This window comes from Malaya genurostris, chromosome 2 (assembly GCF_030247185.1).
Source record: "Malaya genurostris strain Urasoe2022 chromosome 2, Malgen_1.1, whole genome shotgun sequence".
NCBI classification, from domain to species: Eukaryota; Metazoa; Arthropoda; class Insecta; order Diptera; family Culicidae; genus Malaya; species Malaya genurostris.
Genome location: NC_080571.1, coordinates 77,929,556 through 77,946,649, shown reverse-complemented (window position 1 = coordinate 77,946,649; position 17,094 = coordinate 77,929,556). Strand labels below are relative to the sequence as shown.

The 17,094-nt window shown below is 37.2% G+C and overlaps 2 protein-coding genes across 4 annotated transcripts in view; one reads left to right on the top strand and one right to left on the bottom strand.

The window, feature by feature from the left end:
• Positions 1-15,122, top strand: part of LOC131432621 (synaptotagmin-4) — a 64,916-nt gene extending 49,794 nt beyond the window's left edge. The window contains exons 2-3 of one of the 2 annotated variants that reach the window (XM_058599007.1): positions 141-786; positions 6,570-15,122. In XM_058599007.1, coding sequence (XP_058454990.1) covers positions 141-786; positions 6,570-7,248 — 1,325 coding nt within the window. In that variant the 3' untranslated portion in view covers positions 7,249-15,122. Of the gene's footprint in view, positions 1-119; positions 787-6,569 lie in introns of both variants that reach the window. The other variant, XM_058599006.1, reaches the window with a different exon arrangement.
• A 166-nt stretch (positions 15,123-15,288) lies between these two features.
• LOC131432622 (tRNA-uridine aminocarboxypropyltransferase 2) lies at positions 15,289-16,627 on the bottom strand. Of its 2 annotated transcripts, none has more exons than XM_058599008.1 (3): positions 16,423-16,627; positions 16,201-16,364; positions 15,289-15,860 (listed from the first exon to the last, which is right to left on the bottom strand). In XM_058599008.1, the coding sequence occupies exons 1-3, from the start codon at positions 16,521-16,523 to the stop codon at positions 15,325-15,327; spliced, it is 801 nt and encodes a 266-aa protein (XP_058454991.1). In that variant the 5' UTR covers positions 16,524-16,627; the 3' UTR covers positions 15,289-15,324. The 2 variants fall into 2 exon arrangements, with proteins under 2 accessions (XP_058454991.1, XP_058454992.1); XM_058599009.1 differs by having other exon boundaries at positions 16,201-16,361.
• Positions 16,628-17,094: the final 467 nt, after the last annotated feature.

Below are 17,094 nucleotides of genomic sequence, written 5' to 3'. Positions count from 1 at the left end.
CCTGGAAGTATTGAAAAGGTTGTTTGAATTTGTAATACTGTTTTTCTAAAGGAAGTTTTAATCAATGCAAAGATAAGATCCCCCTTTAAACCTAAACACTCGTTCCTATTTATGTATAGATTACGTCGTTTTGATTTCAGTGGTGCCGGCAGTGCTTGGACTCACAGCAGCGGCCATCCTTGCGGTCACAGCCTGTTTCTGTGCCCGCCGCATTCGCCGACAGAAGAAGAAGGCCGGTCATGAGGTATCGTCGCTTCCGTTTCAACCGCCCAGGCCGCCACGTGCCGTTCGGTCTCCCAGCGGTCAACCACCGCAATATCTGAAGAAGTCCCCGTCTCCGACGGGAATTAAACCTCCACCAGGGGGTCACCTTCCCGCACAATCCCCTACGGAGCAAAGTTGCATTCCAACCAATCCGACCACGACCATAACAACGACCACCACCAAATACAGCGAGGAGAATGAACTGACGCCGAAAAAGCTTCACCTGGAACCGAATTCCCCGGATGTGGATACCCTGGATGGCAACGATAACGAAACAGAACCCGGAAAGTTGGGTACGATTGTGTTCAAGTTGCGTTATCTAGCTGATCGGAGTGCTCTGGTCGTTTCGGTGGTCCGCTGCCGGGGATTACCAGGGAAAAACCATAATTCAACCACCACTGATTTGACGGCTCTTTCCGCGGGACCCATGTGCAACGGAAACGGAAATGTGAAACAGAATGCAACCGATCCGTACGTCAAACTGCAGCTACTTCCAGACAAACAGCATAAAGTTAAGACCAGGTGAGTGTGATGTTCGTGACAAAATGACATAAGCTTTTCCGAGTTTTTTTGGATATAATATGGAAGTAGTATGTGTTTGAAAATTCTACAGTAAATCAATCAATCAATACATTTCCTACTCAAGTTAGGTACGATTCAGACGGTCTGTCTCCTACCGTCACCATTCAGAATACTCCTGAACATATTCTAACCTTGTGTTGACAATACATTATTCCTTAATTCTAACTATTCCTCAGAAAATTTTAGTCGATCGGCTCGTAGAGATAGACTAAAAATAGTGGTATTCAAATGATACTTTTTGCCGCGTCCCATTGTAGCTTGGAGCGAATCGCTTCCCCATTCATTGTGGGTTGACCTTCCAATAACGCATCAGCAGGAGGTTTATTTTTAACAGTAAATGTGGGTGGTCTACTCTTCCACTGGCTAGACACTGGAGCTTGTTCGTGGAAAGTGCACTAACGATGACAATTGAATTCGCATTTCGCCTTAGGTAAACGAAACGAGCAATATTTTCCACCATTCTCAAGGTGATAGCACACGATGTCATTAGGGGAAAGTGTTATGAAGCGTTCCTGCTGGACAAAACGTCCCCTTCCTTTTTTAAGTATTCAAAACTTTTCTAAACAGAAGTTTTATTACTAACACTATTTTTTGCAAGATCTTTTTGCTATGTAAGTTTGGCAGTTGTCGTGTGCTGGAAAAAATAAAAAAAAAACTAAAAAAATCTTCAGGCAGCTTTTCGATGTAAGGTTTTGCTTCGACTAAACAAGCGTTTTTACCATATAAAACGTCTAATGGTCGGTTGCTACTTAGTATTTAACTTTTAGCAGTGTTAATGTCTCTATTTAAAGTATAAAAACCCAGAGAAACAAAGTCTTTTCTTTGATATACGAACTTTCTCATAACAGTCACTCTTCGGACATTATGTGACACCTTCGATTAAACAGTATGCTTCGAGTTGAAATATTATTTTAAAGTTTTATAACGATTATTAAAACAAAATGTGGTCGTTTTGGAAAATGTGGTTGAAATCTGACACTCGAGCGGTTATTTTGATGTTGTCAAAAATAACCCTGCTTTTCCGAAACTGAAAAAAATCTTGCACTCCACTAACCACTCAAGTGTCAGATTTCAACCAAAAGATAAAATTAACCTCGAAATGTTTTACAGCCTTAATGTACTGATATATTTTCTTCGAAAATGTAGGTATTTCTTTGCATTACACCTGAGGAATAAAATTTTCAATGATTGTTTGTTTTCTTAAGGGAGGAATATTATAACACTTTACCCTACTTGTTAAGGCCTGAGGACAGAGGGTCGCGTATTGAGTTTTAAATCGGCCACGTGTCTCGCTCAATTTCCTTTGCGCATCGTATTTCTCTTGTACTCTCTCGTATATGTACCGGGTAGCCAGCATACATTTTATTATTTTGATGAGAAGTTTTATCACATAAATCTATCATATGGGTTGGACATTACATGGATTCCAATGAACAATGAAAAAATATTCAACTTTCAAAAAGATTGAATGCGAAACAAAAAATGTGTTTATATACAATGAAACGTCTGTGTGTTTGGCAGCCTTGTCGAGCCACTGGGGGCCAAATCTGGAGAATACGGTGGATGAGGGAGCAATTCGAAGTCCAATTCGTTCAATTTGAGCATGGTTTTCATCGACTTGTGACACGGTGCATTGTATTGATGAAACAAAACTTTTTTCTTCTTCAAATGAGGCCGTTTTTTTTAAATTTCGTCCTTCAAACGCTCTAATAACGCTATATAATAGTCACTGTTGATGGTTTTTCCCTTTTCAAGGTAGTCGATGAAAATTATACCATGCGAATCCCAAAATACAGACGCCATAACCTTACCGGCCGATTGTTGAGTCTTTCCACGCTTTGGGTTCGGTTCATCGCGTGCAGTCCACTCAGCTGACTGTCGATTGGACTCCGGAGTGAAGTGATGGAGCCATGTTTCGTCCATTGTTATATATCGACGAAAAACATCGGTTTTATTTCGATATAACAGCTCCAAACACTGCTCAGAATCATCAATTCGTTGTTGTTTTTGATCGATTGTGAGCTCACGCGGCACTAATTTTGCACAAGGCTTTCTCATATCCAAATATTCGCGAATAATATGTCCAACACGTTCCTTTGATATCTTTAGGGTGTGAGCTATCTCGATCAACTTCACTTTACGGTCATTGAAAATCATTTTGTGGATTTTTTTCACGTTTTCATCGGTAACAGCCTCTTTTGGACGTCCACTGCAGGTGAAGTGACTACAGCTGTCTGTTTTAAGGATCAAGAGTAAACCAAGTTAACTTGTGTTGGTAATTTGTGTATTACGTACATTTTTTTTTGGTACGTATGTCATAGATCTATGTATTCATATATGCAGTGCAACGAGTTTATCAAAGTGGCTTGCACGATTGAGTTTCAAACATTCTTTTTTAGCAATAATTTATTCTCAAATGAATGTTAAGCCTGACATTTTGGATGAAATATCAGTTTTGATCAATTTTTCACCAACGTTTGGTGGAAAATTGCTTATATTTTATGAATTTAGATTTACTTTCCCTAATAAAAAAGTTAGCAACACTGCTTCAATGCATTTGTGATAGAACAAAATAAACAAAACTAAATATTTTCTGTTACAAAAGCAGTTTTCTGGAAAAATAAATAGTTTCACGACAACATTCCATATCCATCGCCTTTCGCGTGTTAAATTAAAGGTTCCTATTTCGAGAGTTTACTTGTAGAAGGTACGTAAATCTTTATATCGGAAAAATTTCTGCAAGAGGAAATCCATATGGAAATGTGTTTGTTGCTAATCAAATGTGTTGGTAGAAGTAAGCTGAAACTGAAATAATTTTTCTCGAGCAGTTCCAAGGAAAACGGAAGAGTTCTAGACTAAAATTTTCGCTTTTGTTGTATTGCTATTTTAAGCAGAATGAACTGATTGGTTTATTGTTCAACCATATGGAAGATTTGTTGATTAAAATCAGGAAAAGAAGCGCCGGAATTTGTTTTTACGCACACATTGTTGACATTACTCATACGCTAGCAAAGAGTCTTGTTCCTTAAAGAAACATTTTAATATCGTTTTCGTTCAAGAAAACTGAAACTGCCCCAGGATAGTTTCACCCAGCAAACAATTTTCACGAAACTGTGTTGGGTTCGCACTTAGCAACGGGGGTTTGAGCAAACCTGGTATAAAAACCAAAGTCAAAACTTACTCCATTTTCAGTTCCACTACGTTGAATCTAGGTTTGAAACTAGCTTTAAGCAAACGGCTTGCAACATAAACCAAGTAAACATAGATTTCTCACTGTACGAAGACACTGACAACACCTCTAGTGGGAAACGGATGTAAATTTTTCCATTAGCTACTGTCATAAAGAAAAAAACAACCTAGAGTCCCCATTGTAATAGTACTGTAGTTGAACAACCCGTGACACCAAAAGCGCCGTCTGGTGTAGAATAGATACTCCTAAAATGCATGTACAAAGTTGCCTGCGCTCTTAACACAACCACTGTAGCTAATGGAAAAAAGTACACCCGTTTCTCACTAGAAGCGCTGTCAGTGTCACCGTACAATGAAAAATCTATGTTTATTTGATTTATGCTACTGTGGTTGTGTTAAATGCGCAGGCAACTTTGTACATGCATTTTAAGAGCATCCATTCTACACCAGACGGCGCTTTTGGTGTCACGGGTTGCTCAACTACATTACTATTACACTGGGAAATCTAGATGTAGATTTATTTATGACAGCAGTTAGAGTAAAACTGGGTTAGGTTTTGCATCAAGCGAAAGCGACATAAGTCAGTGTCATTCCTAACGAACAAACGTGCGGTTCGATTTAATACACAACTTTAGAACTTGCCGTCATTTGGACCAAAACATTCAAGTTGTTACATTACTGATTTTACATCAATTTTGGTTTCCTGAAGCCAAAACATATATAGCTCCAAAGCTGATAGAAAATGAACTGAGTTTTACGATATCTTTCACGAAATTTTTCCACTTATCGAGTCACTTAGTGGAAAATTTGTAAAATTTTAATATTTGTCTTCAGTTTCTTTAAGGACTGAGGATAGTACCGTAAAGTGGTAGGTTCTTTGCTTTTTTTCCGTTTCAAATTGAATTTTCTTGGAAACAGTGCAGAATATAGAAACACCCACCTGACAATGTCTTCGGAACTTAGTTTAGAATATTCTGTGAAATTTTCAGAATGATTCATTGAGCTTAGCGATCGTGTTGTATTTTTTCTGACTGAAGAACTGCTGAAAATTGGAACGCTCGGAAATGCATACCTCTAATTGTTCAACGAATATCTCGGCTTTGAAGGCTTGTATCATAAATCTACCGTGACAAAGTCTAGATAATTTAGTTTAGATGCGATTAGTACATAACAGATCGGCTGAAAAGTTCGTATCGTTTCTATGAGAGGGCGCCACTAGAATTAAATCCATACCATTTTCAGTTAGTCCCAACCTTCAACAGATACGTGTATAAATTTGACAGCTGTCTGATTATTAGTTTGTGAGATATTGCATTTTGAGTGAAGCTACTTTTGTTATTGTGAAAAAAATGGAAAAAAAGGAATGTCGTGTGTTGATGAAACACTACTTTTTGATGAAAAAAAGAGCCGCTGATACCAAAAAATGGCTTGATGAGTGTTATCCAGACTCTGCACCGGGCGAAGCAACAATTCATAAGCGGATTGCAAAATTTCGTACTGGTCATATGAGCACCGAAGACGATGACAGCTGTAGTCACTTCGCTTGTATATTCACTACATACAGAAAACAAAAGAGTCTAATGGCGTCGATACCAGAGCAGCCAACTAGTTTTTTTCAGAAATCTGTATTTGGCAGAAAAATCAATCTGTACAATATCTATTTCGAAAAATATATTCTGAGAGGACTGGTTTTGTGAACAAAAAAAAAAATCTATGGTTTAACCCTATAAAACTAAACACAAAAACTGAAAATCGGTATTCATCTGTATGAAAATCGAATGAATTATAGGTATTTTAAGAGAGCATATCTGTATTCCTGTATCGAATACAAAAATCGGTATTTATACCGATAAATCGGTATAGTTAGCAGCGCTGGTTGACACTGACATTTTCAAGAGTTGCCAGATTTATGGCTTGTACCTCCGTACGTCTGTTACTAGTAGAGTTTATATGTTATAGTATGTTCACATTAGCGCTGACATCAAGTGATATACGGATATACATTAAACATCATTATTTTGATTAGGTCGTTATCTACTCAAACTTGTTGATCGGTAAAAATGGGTAGCATGCTTTGTTAACACTTGTACTAAACTTACATTTACCTAAATTTTGAGGTCATCACTCGTTACCCAAAATTGGGGAGATGCACTTTAGTTGATTTTGGGTAGGTATATCAAGTGATATCAGCGCTAATGTAAACATGGTATTACGTCACGATCTTTCAAATGTTTAATTTTTATATTCTGTAATTGAACAGTTTAACCATAATATCATAAACTTGCCTCCACAAGCATATAACCATGTTATTTAACATTTTTTATATTGCGTGAATTTTCAGCTTAATTTCATGGCAAAATAACGTTCACATATTATTAACAACCGATGCTCAGATGCAATCAATAATGGGTGGGTGGGATGAGAACGCTAAACCGATTGTGGGTACAAGCATAGCATACAGTAACAAAAATACTGTCCATTTCTAACATAATCTAATAAAAAACGTTCTAACGTATTCTCTTTTCATTCCACAGAGTGGTTCGCAATACACGTAATCCGGTTTATGACGAAGACTTTACATTCTACGGTTTAACTCTGAACGAACTAACTGGTATGTCGTTGCACTTTGTCGTGCTCAGCTTCGATCGCTACAGCCGAGATGACGTGATTGGCGAAGTAGTATGTCCTCTGAGTGGAATCGATCTGCAGCAGATTGAAAATCAGCAGGTTGCCCTCAGTCGGGAGATTCAACCGCGAAGCTTGAAAATCCGTGCCCAAGGACGTGGCGAATTGTTGATATCACTCTGCTGGCAACCGGCTGCCGCGAGGCTAACCGTGGTCTTGCTGAAGGCTCGCAACTTACCGCGAATGGATGTAACGGGACTGGCCGACCCGTACGTCAAGATCTATCTCCTGTACAATGGACAGCGAATCGCGAAGAAGAAAACACACGTCAAGAAGAGGACTCTCAGTCCGGTATTTAACGAAAGCTTCGCGTTCGATATTCCATCCACGGAGGGAACCGGAGCCAGTCTGGAGGGCGTTTCGCTCGAACTGATGCTGCTCGATTGGGACCGGGTAACGAAAAACGAAGTCATTGGTAGGCTGGAACTTGGAGGACCGCGAAGTACCGGCTCGGCACTGAATCACTGGAAAGAGGTGTGCAACTCGCCCCGTCGACAGATTGCCGATTGGCACAAACTGCGAGAGTGAGGCGAGGGTTCTGGAAGATTTCGATAAGTTCGTGGGTTATCTTTTGTAACGTGATCAGTTGGACATTTTACGAAATTAAACATGTTTGGTTACTCGTGCTCACCTTTTGTGACCTGATTCCTTAGTAGTAGTATTCAGTTTAATTATTTCATACAGGATAAGACAGACTTTCGATTTGGTCCAATAATTTGGGAGTATTCGTGTGAAATTTATTCGATTAAATACTAATAGCCAACAGTATTCTGATTTCCGTAGTTAATCAGTTCAAAACATTCGTACAATGACAGTTATTTTACGAAACCAAATGCAAATTGATAAAATTTATAAATAAATGACTGGTATCAAGTAACGAATAAAGCTACAGCAGGTTCAAAATATAGAAGTAAAGGATTTAAAATGTACACCTATATCAAGCAAACAGGTATAGAACATTTATCATCTAATAACTAATCTGCAATCAAACCCCTCTTTGACTATTGTTCTGAAACAACTACAGTAGAATTATGGAAAATCAGAAAGCACACTCAACATATATTAAATATAAAAAAACAAAAGGTATGCACATAAATCAATATTAATCAGGGATGTGCAAGTCTATAAACGGAAAACTTCAACCATTTCAGGAAAATGAAAGGTTACCTACTTATACTCAATGAAGAGTGAATAGAAACACACAAATGTGTTGACCGATCGTATTATTTTTTGTAATATTTCAGTCTACCGCATTTCATGTCAAATTGCTAGTGACGCAGAAGTGTAGCCTGTCGTGAATGAAAGATGGCAGATATTTTCTGAAAATGGTGATAAATGTGATAAGAGGATCAGTGTTCCAAGAGAATGGTTCACCTATCGTGAAAAATTTTTTGAAACACTGAATGCACTAACCACTCGGAAGGATAAATTACAGTTTTCGATATTTGATTCACGCTTATGCATTAGTAAGCGCTAAATATCAATAGTGACAACGCATCTCCGGATGTATACAAACTACTAGTTGCAAATGATAAAATTACTTAGACTTTCATACACCAACACGCCCACAGAATTTGTAACGCTTGAATGAGTGTAGATGTTGTAAGATATGTAGAAAAAAAAAATACAGTGGGCTTCAAAATGTATTACAACAAAATGAAAAGTTGCTGATACTCATGTAGAAACTAGTAATAGAAGTGCTGTCTATTGAACTTCATAGTTGAAAGGTTGCTAAAAACATACCAATAAGCTTATCAATAAGAATAGATATAGAAGAGAAATAATCTTTACTAATGAGATCTATTTGTCATTACATTCAAAACCAATATTGGAGTCCATTCAATACAAACGTTAAACGGTTTATATATAGGCTGACTGTATGACAGGGACGATTATTCGTTTTACGCTTAAGTAAAGAATTCAAAGAAAATATTTTTTCCAAAATATCCAGCTTATGTTGCAAAACTATTTACAAAACCAGATACGGAATATCATCGCTGATTGTTATCACCACGTGGACATCACCGCTAAGCAATGTCAAAGTGACAGCTGATTTGACAAGCGGCCGTTAAAAAAATATAGCCATGACATTATCCACTGACCAGATAACTTTAATTGTGTGGGTCGCAAATCATGCAACAAGACATTCGGAGAATCATCAGTATTGTCGAAACATGGCTTAAAAAGCCTAATAGAAAACTCAACCTGATATCAAGGAAATAGAATTTCCGAGGCTCGTCGTTGATACCATTAAGAATAAACGCATCATCTATTTACATTCGAACAAATTTTGTTTTGGTTTCCCCGTAAAATGGAATCCGTTAGCGTTGTTCATCCCTCTAGATGAACTGTAATAAAATTACGTAAGTTGCCTGACTGACGCAATCACAAGTTTCGTGCAGTTGTTCTACGCACAGAATTTCAATTGAAAGAATAACAATTGAAACAGAAAAAGGATTCTGCCATTATTATCTTGCAGGATAATTACTGAGATAAATGTGCTAGACGAAATTATTAGTCGGGAATAGCAGGTTGTTTGCGAAGAAATCTGATTATTCCTCATAAGCGAGGTCTGGTGGTTGCCATTTTAAGTTTCCATTTCGGAATTAATTCTGAATCAGTTCTAACGGGCGAAAAAATTTCATTCTACCGATTTATGCGAAAAACTGTCGGAATTGAGTAAGTAAAATTAATTACTGAGTTATCAATTCGATGTATTGTTTTCTTTTGGAAGGAAATTGAATGTAATATAATGGCTGTGTTAGTGTAAAAGTCACCTGACTTTTACACTAACACTGCCATAATAAGAGCGAAAATGCTATATGGATCGACTAGGTCTGTGCCAAAAGGAAGAAAAGAAAAAAAAGAGCGAAAATTCAATGAAATTTTGTATTGCTACTGTCAAGAATTCTATAGCCTCACGATAAAGGGACCTAGCTGCAAATGAGAGCCTCTCTTTGTTTACTTTCTCTTTTGATTATTACGGTGCTATTGCCGAAATTTATGGAAAGTTTCCAACATAAATCGAAAGCTTGTTGTTTAACTTGAACGTTATGCGAAGAGTAGGATATCAAATCTCAAAGTGACAGTTTCTCTTTAATCACTCTCTCTTTCGATTATTGTGATGTGATTAAAAAGATTTTCTTTGATATCACTATTCTGTTTGAATGTCGAAAGTGTCGGGTATCATTTCATGCAAAAAGTTGAGAGATAAACGTGGAAACCGCTTGGTAATCAATAGAAGAGAAAGTAAACAAAGAGAAACTGTCACTTGCTTATACGCCCTTTTGAAAAATCAACCGAGAAATATGAAATCAATCCTGTTAATCGAGGAAGAAAATGTAAACAAAGAGAAACAGGCCCTTTTGAAATGGGACTATGAAATTCATTACTCAGTTTGTCTGATAAATAATCGGTAGCATTGACAGAAAGCCCTGTCAAATTTTGAACTATCTGCAGTACGGCTTTAAAAAATCTGCACACGTGAAATTCACTGGAGTAAATGTAATTTATTCTGTATTTTTAACGAACAAAAAATTTGAAAAGGTAGTTTGAGAAGCCTGTAAATTTTGACTAGTATCTGCGAACACTTCGGAAACTTGAAAATGAATCGGTCAGAATGAATAATCGTAACAACATAATAAAAGTAAAGTAAAGTAATTAATCGAGACATTGGAATTTTATTTCGATTTTTAGGATTTTGTGCTCTAAACATGTTGGTACATAATGGATAAAATATACCGAATAAAAAACCAAGAAACACTAAATGAAACACGAGTTATCTGGGAGCTAGAGGAATGGACGGCACTAACTAATGCCCACATTATCGAAATGACGGAATGAGCAATAAATTTTGAATCTATTCCTCGATCAACCCGATTGACAGTGATATTATAAATGTCATTGAATTTCCGCTCATTTTATGAATGTATTAGGTAGTGTAAAAGTTGAGCGACTTACGCCATTTCACTACACTCCAGCTAGAGGAATGAATGATGCTGACTGAGATAGGCCCTTTTTGTTAATTCCCAGTGAATTTCAACTGTTTATGTTGCAATTCTAACAAGAAATGGTTATTTACTAGTTCTGTATATTCGAGAAACTTGAAGATTTAAATTTATATTTTCAGTTATACATTTTTTTTATTTTTAAATAAACTGAAAATCAGCACAAAAACCGTGCAAAATCGGTTAAGAATAAGAAGAAAACTAATTGACAATTCAGTCCATATCTTCTCACTCAATTCCGATATAATTCCAAACCAACCGGTTTCAGATTTTACTTTCCTACATTATCAGAATGAATTCCAAATAAATTCCGAATGGGCGAGAAATTTTCAATCGAAATTCCATGTGGAAATCATATTGAATTCCGACTCTAGTGCAACAACCGATTCCGAATAAATTTCGTCTACAATCGATTGATTCGGAAATCTGTCGGAATTGAGTGAAAAGATGCTGGCTGAATTGTCAATTCGTTTTCTTTTTATTCCTTCTCGATTTTGTTTTAGTTTATTTTTAATTAAAAACATTATATAACTGCATATATAAACTTTAAATCTTCAAGTTTTTCGGATATACAGAACTAGTGAATAACCAGTTTTTCTTAGAATTCCAGCATTAACTATTGAAATTCTACCTTAGTCAGCATTATCCATTCCTCTAGCTGGAGTGTAGTTAAATGGCGTAAGTCGCCTACTTTTTACACTACCACATTCATAAAATGAGCGATTGTTCAATGACATTTATAGTGTCACTGTCAATCGGGTCGATCGAGCACCCAACTCAGGCGAAAATTCTAGCACTGAACCGATCGAGTACTGAAAAATCATGCAGTCGAGTAAGAATTCATTGCTCATTCCCTCATCTCGAAAATGGTGGTCTATTCGGAATCGGTTGTTGCACTGGAGTTGGAATTTATTCGGAATTTATTATGATTTCCACATTTAAAAAAAAAATGAATTTTGCAGGTGACTTAATCCCTCATACGATGTAATTCATAAAGATCTAGTTTGTCAAATGACTGAAGATTTTATTTGTAATGACTTGTTGTTAGATGAGCTTGAATTTTACTGGTTTCGACTGTAACTTGCGTTTTGCTAGCAGGTGCGACTGTATAAATTTAAATGCACCTTTTACCAGCCAAGCAGATGCATGCTCCTGTGGCTCAGTCGATAAACAAACGTACCTGCAATGCAATGATTCTCGGTTCAAATCGCAGCGGTTGCTACCAGTATTCTTTTTTTTTATTTCAATGAATTTCATGTCATGGAGTCTTAGACACAATATTAAATGTTCTTCGACGTAAATTTGAGTGAACTGCGACGCTCCATTTATGTGCATCTAATAAGATGTAAAATCACAGGGTTTTTTTAAGTGTGCGATTAAAGTAAATAATTTTATCACTTTAAATTCACAAACATACATTTTTGTTCGTTTTTAAGAATAAACAAGCATATTTTGCCATTGTATTCTAACGAACAGTAGAAATATTGATTGCTGACTCATTTTTTTTCAATCTTTGTTTGAAACTTCCGGTCAAGTAACGGACATGACTTTTACGTTTTGGCTATAGGAATATTTCTTTTTTACTGTAATTTATTTTATCCCGGTTTTAACCTTGAAGTTGTTCACCGTGGAGTTAGTTATATAATGTTTCTATTATATTGTTCTTCTTGTATATCTGTCTCTTATTATTATCCTTTTTAGAAGGAGAAGAGTGACCTTGGTTCACTGGTCGCACCTTTGTCGTTTCCGTTGCTTTAGCTTTCGCTAGGGGACGTTTTTGTTTCAATTACGTATTTATTATTTATTATTAGATTTTTATGAGAACTTGGTTTTCTGACCGAAGGTCACATAAGAGAGAATTGATTTCATCAAGTCAATGCGGATCTCACCAACGCTGTTCAGGGTGAAGTCTTTTTCGATGGAAATCTCTGTACACTGCGACATGTCTGTTCGAACATAATCGACAGATGGAAGATCACGCACACGCATGACATGATCCTACACATTCAACATTGTTCTTGAAGTTGTTGTCAGCTACGAATTCAACTGGATCGCTCTCAGAAAATAACTGAATGTAAATTGTACTATTACTACTGTTTGAATAAATCTCACTCACCGTCTTCAGGTTACAAGCAAAATTTCTTGCATCTTGGGTCGATTTTTACACCGTTCGTAGTTCGAAGCAGTAACGGGTTTGGTGCGCTTTTGTTTTGTTAGGTTCGCCCATACGGAATGGTCTTATTATTCACTTGTTCCGGCCGTAAGCAGTAAAAATTGAGTCGACTATTCCAGATGAGTTAAAAAAGCAAACCGATGTTCTCTTTTTTTAGTTTTACGGTGAACTATCAATCTGATATGATATTTCCGTTACTTGTGTAAAATTTCTTTATAGTTTTTTGTTTCGCATTCAATCTAAAATACAATGTTTTTCGATTAAACATTAACATTCAATATAAGTTCTGTTATATTTTTCTTTTGTCAATTGTCGAAAACTTTTTCTATGCTACGAATCGAAAACAGAAAATGAAGAAAAAAATGGTACTTAGTACTTATAACTAAACAAGAGAGCAAAAGCTCTACAAACGAATCAAATTGGATATAAAGATATAAGCAAATCTCATATTTAAATAAAAGTACACAACAACAAGTTTATGCAACTATACAGGGTCCGGCACTCGAAGTGTAACCAATTAAAAAGGCCATAAATTCAGTTTGGAAAATCACTTTTACTTAATTCAAAGTACAAAATGTGTAAAAATAATACAAAATTCAGAATCAATTCACTTTTGCTCGATATGACCACCTTTTGCCTTGACTTGATGACTTGAGAGAGCGAAGGAGTTGCTTCGTTTTGCCGAATGTGACTTGCAGGTATTTTGGCCCACTCGCGGACAATAACTTTTTTCAGCGCCTCGAGACTGGTGTATCTTTTAGTTCGGACTTTGCTCTCCAAAATGGCCCAAAGAGAATAATCCATTGGATTCGCATCTGGTGAATTCGAGAGCCATTGTGTGGACGTGATGAAGTTCGGAACGTTGTTTTTCAGCCATTCTTGGTTCACTCGAGCTTTGTGAGACGGTGCCGAGTCCTGCTGAAACGTCCATGGTCTGCCACCGAAATGTTTGTCTGCCCACGGCTTCAAAGCAACCTCCAGAATACTTTCCCGATAATCACCCCTATTCTGTTCGTCGATCGATTCGAAATATTTCGATCGAATGTACAATTTCCATTCTGCATTCCGTTCGAGGTTGGTATGAACTCGAATATCATTCGTTCGAGTTGTTCAATTTTCGAACATTACTCGATCGACTTGCGTACGTATTACTTCTGTTCGGTTTAGAATCGTTCTAATTTGTTTATACAAGTGTGACAGTTTCGTTTACCAAGAAATGAATAATATAAATAATATAGAACGTGTAAGTAGTGTTGACAGCTTTGATGGTTAGTGTTCGAAATTTTAAGTGTTCCCGAACGAGAGTCGATCAAATCATACAAGTCGAACGGAATGAAGAATGCAAAATTCGAACTCGAACGAAAGTGTAGATTCGTTCGTATCACAAATCCGTCGGATTGCAGAATCGGGGTGAATATGTCGCATTTACCTTGACGCCAGGCTCGATGAAAACGATTGGAGAGCGCCCATCTGCGGTTACAGCGCCCCTAACCATTATCTGTTGCGGGTGCTGCCTCCTGGTGGCCAATCGATGACTCAAATTCTCGTATGAACGGTCGGTCAAGTAAACCCTATCGTTTTGAGAGTTTACGAATTGCTCAATTGGAAAAATTTTCTCGTCAGAAAATACAATGTTCGGAAATTGACCGCTTTCGGCCAAACGAAGCAACTCCTTCGCTCTCTCAAGTCATCAAGTCAAGGCAAAAGGTGGTCATATCGAGCAAAAGTGAATTGATTCTGAATTTTGTATTATTTTTACATATTTTGTACTTTGAATTAAGTAAAAGTAATTTTCCAAACTGAATTTATGGCCTTTTTAATTGGTTACACTTCGAGTGCCGGACCCTGTATACATACAAATAGATGAGGAACAGGGGCAAGTTCATGATGCTTACTCTGCTTGGCAAGCACGTTTGCTGTAGAGATGAACGAAGCCTACATTTTTTTCGAATGTAAAAGTAGAGAAAGTAACTTTTAAGCATGTACACATATAGTATAAAATAAGAAGGAAAGTAATGAACTTACGTAGACTGTAAGCTCAGTTTTGTTACCAACACCCCTGGATTGGCTTGTATTTTATTCTTGTCACAAATTGTAATGAATAACTGCAACAGTTATGCGCTGGAACTCATATGATCTGATAGAAAAACAAACACTCGTTGAACATGTTATATAGAATATTGTTTTGATTGAAAATTACGATTACAAAAAAAATATAAAAACAGAAACCTTATTGTTGCTGATTCGGAAAAAATACTATAAGTGAAAGCATCCGCCTATTTTTCCTTCAATAGATTTATTTACAGCAATGAAAATTGTAGTGTAAATGTATATATCGTATAAACAGTACATTATTCAATCTATATTTTATGTTATTACACATATATGAAGAGATAATAAACAATAAAAACTTAAAACGTAACATTAATGTCTTTCTTCGTCCCTGTGTCCGTTAGGATTTTTCGTTTCCTTCAAATTGTCCGCGTTTCGGAGTAGTTTGTTTAGTCTTCGCCCGATCAGTTTCGGGTATTGGTTGTGCTTGATGAGGAACTCTTTGGACTGGTGTGTCACAGCACCGTTGTCAAGCTGGAACTGACACAGCATGTTCAGTGGTCGCAACAGCTGTTCCCGGTACGAATCGTCCCGTTCCAGGATGCTTAGTGCTTCGATGGCCGTTTCCAGCGTGCTAAGGCAACCGTCGGTCGGCTGGGTTCGGATCAGGTAGTTACTATTGCCGCTACTAACCAGTTTGACCTGACGCATCCCGTGCAAAAGCGTCGAGCTGGTGTAGATTGCTTTGGCCTGTGGCCAAGTGCCATCGATCAGCACTAAATTGAAGGGTCCATCGCTGTGATCGAGCTGTTCGATAGGAATCGATGCCGCACTAGGGAAAAGCAAGAGAGATTTCTTGTCGGTCAGAATCGATTCCAACTCGGCGTCGAATTTAGGGAACTTTTTGCCTGTTTAATGAAAACAACGATGACCAACAGAAAGTGGTTAGCAATGATCGAACGAATGATGATAAAAATTTACAACGTTATCGAATTCAGAAGCAGAAACGATTCCCAATGTAAATGGTGTCACAAAACAGTACCTAGCCTTTGAGCCATGCCAGAATGTTGTGTATCATAACAAGTGTTTGGTTTTAGAACAGACAGAAAAGCATGAGACAAAATCTCACCGAATCGTTTCAAATTGCCTTGTTGGGATGGACGAAAAACACCGTGAAGCTTGTTTTTTTAAACCAATCATAATCACCGTACTATTAGACGGAACAAACGATATCAATAAGCTACCGACCTTTATAGATCAGACATTTCCCGGCAGCCAATCCGAGTGACAGCATCGGTGCCGTCCGTAGGCTACGTTTTTCTTCTGCCGGATGTTGAAGCAGTACTATTCGACTTGTGGGATTCATCGGGTTAGCGGGAAGGGAAGAGCACCAACAAACCGGCACCGGTCTTCTAAAATGACGTAAACGGTTAAGAGGAACGTGAAGTAGATTTTTCATTTTGAACATACCCGCATTGCTCGCAGATGTTCCGCATTTTCGGTGGGTCGGCTTTAATGTTTGCTAAATCACTCCAAACGGCATCTACGCTAAACGATTTAGTTTCGGTCATCGTTTTCTTCTGTTTCCTCGGGAGTAAGTTTATGAGCTGAGGTGCTAAATGCGGATTATAGACCAAATGTTTATGTTTATCACACAATCCAATCACGCGGTGTAGCAATGACATTGGCACGGTAACATGCACTTATACAGAATTTTCTATAGGGCAGTATAGGTTTATTTCTTGAATAAACTGTTATAAATAGTTTAGCTATAAATTTATAAATGGAGCTTGCTATAAATATTTTAATACGACACTGTTATATACCCCAGTAAGAAATCCATGCAGTAAGGAGTTGACTAAAACCTGGTAGTGAATTCGACAGTTTCAAATATTACTAATCATCCGATTCAACCGCTCAACTATTTGTTTAACCTTTGTCTTTTAGAAATGGTAAAGTCGCCAGTCATGATTAACGTACAACTTTCACAATCAAACGATCTTAATTATCAATCCTTTTCTTCATACTATTTCGTTTTTTCAGTTGAAATATTTTTTCTCTAATGGCAATAGCATTTTTCGTCGATTTATTGTCCTTAAATTGGGTATTTATTCAGAATAATTAATAAGATTTTATTAAATT

Excerpts from the sequence above, each read along its gene's own strand:
- LOC131432622 (XM_058599008.1), bottom strand. The coding sequence starts at position 16,523 with ATGACCGAAACTAAATCGTTTAGCGTAGATGCCGTTTGGAGTGATTTA. Across the intron at positions 16,365-16,422 it reads AACATCTGCGAGCAATGCGG|AAGACCGGTGCCGGTTTGTT; the intron begins GTATGTTCAAAA and ends ACGTCATTTTAG. Across the intron at positions 15,861-16,200 it reads GAAATGTCTGATCTATAAAG|GCAAAAAGTTCCCTAAATTC; the intron begins GTCGGTAGCTTA and ends TTCATTAAACAG.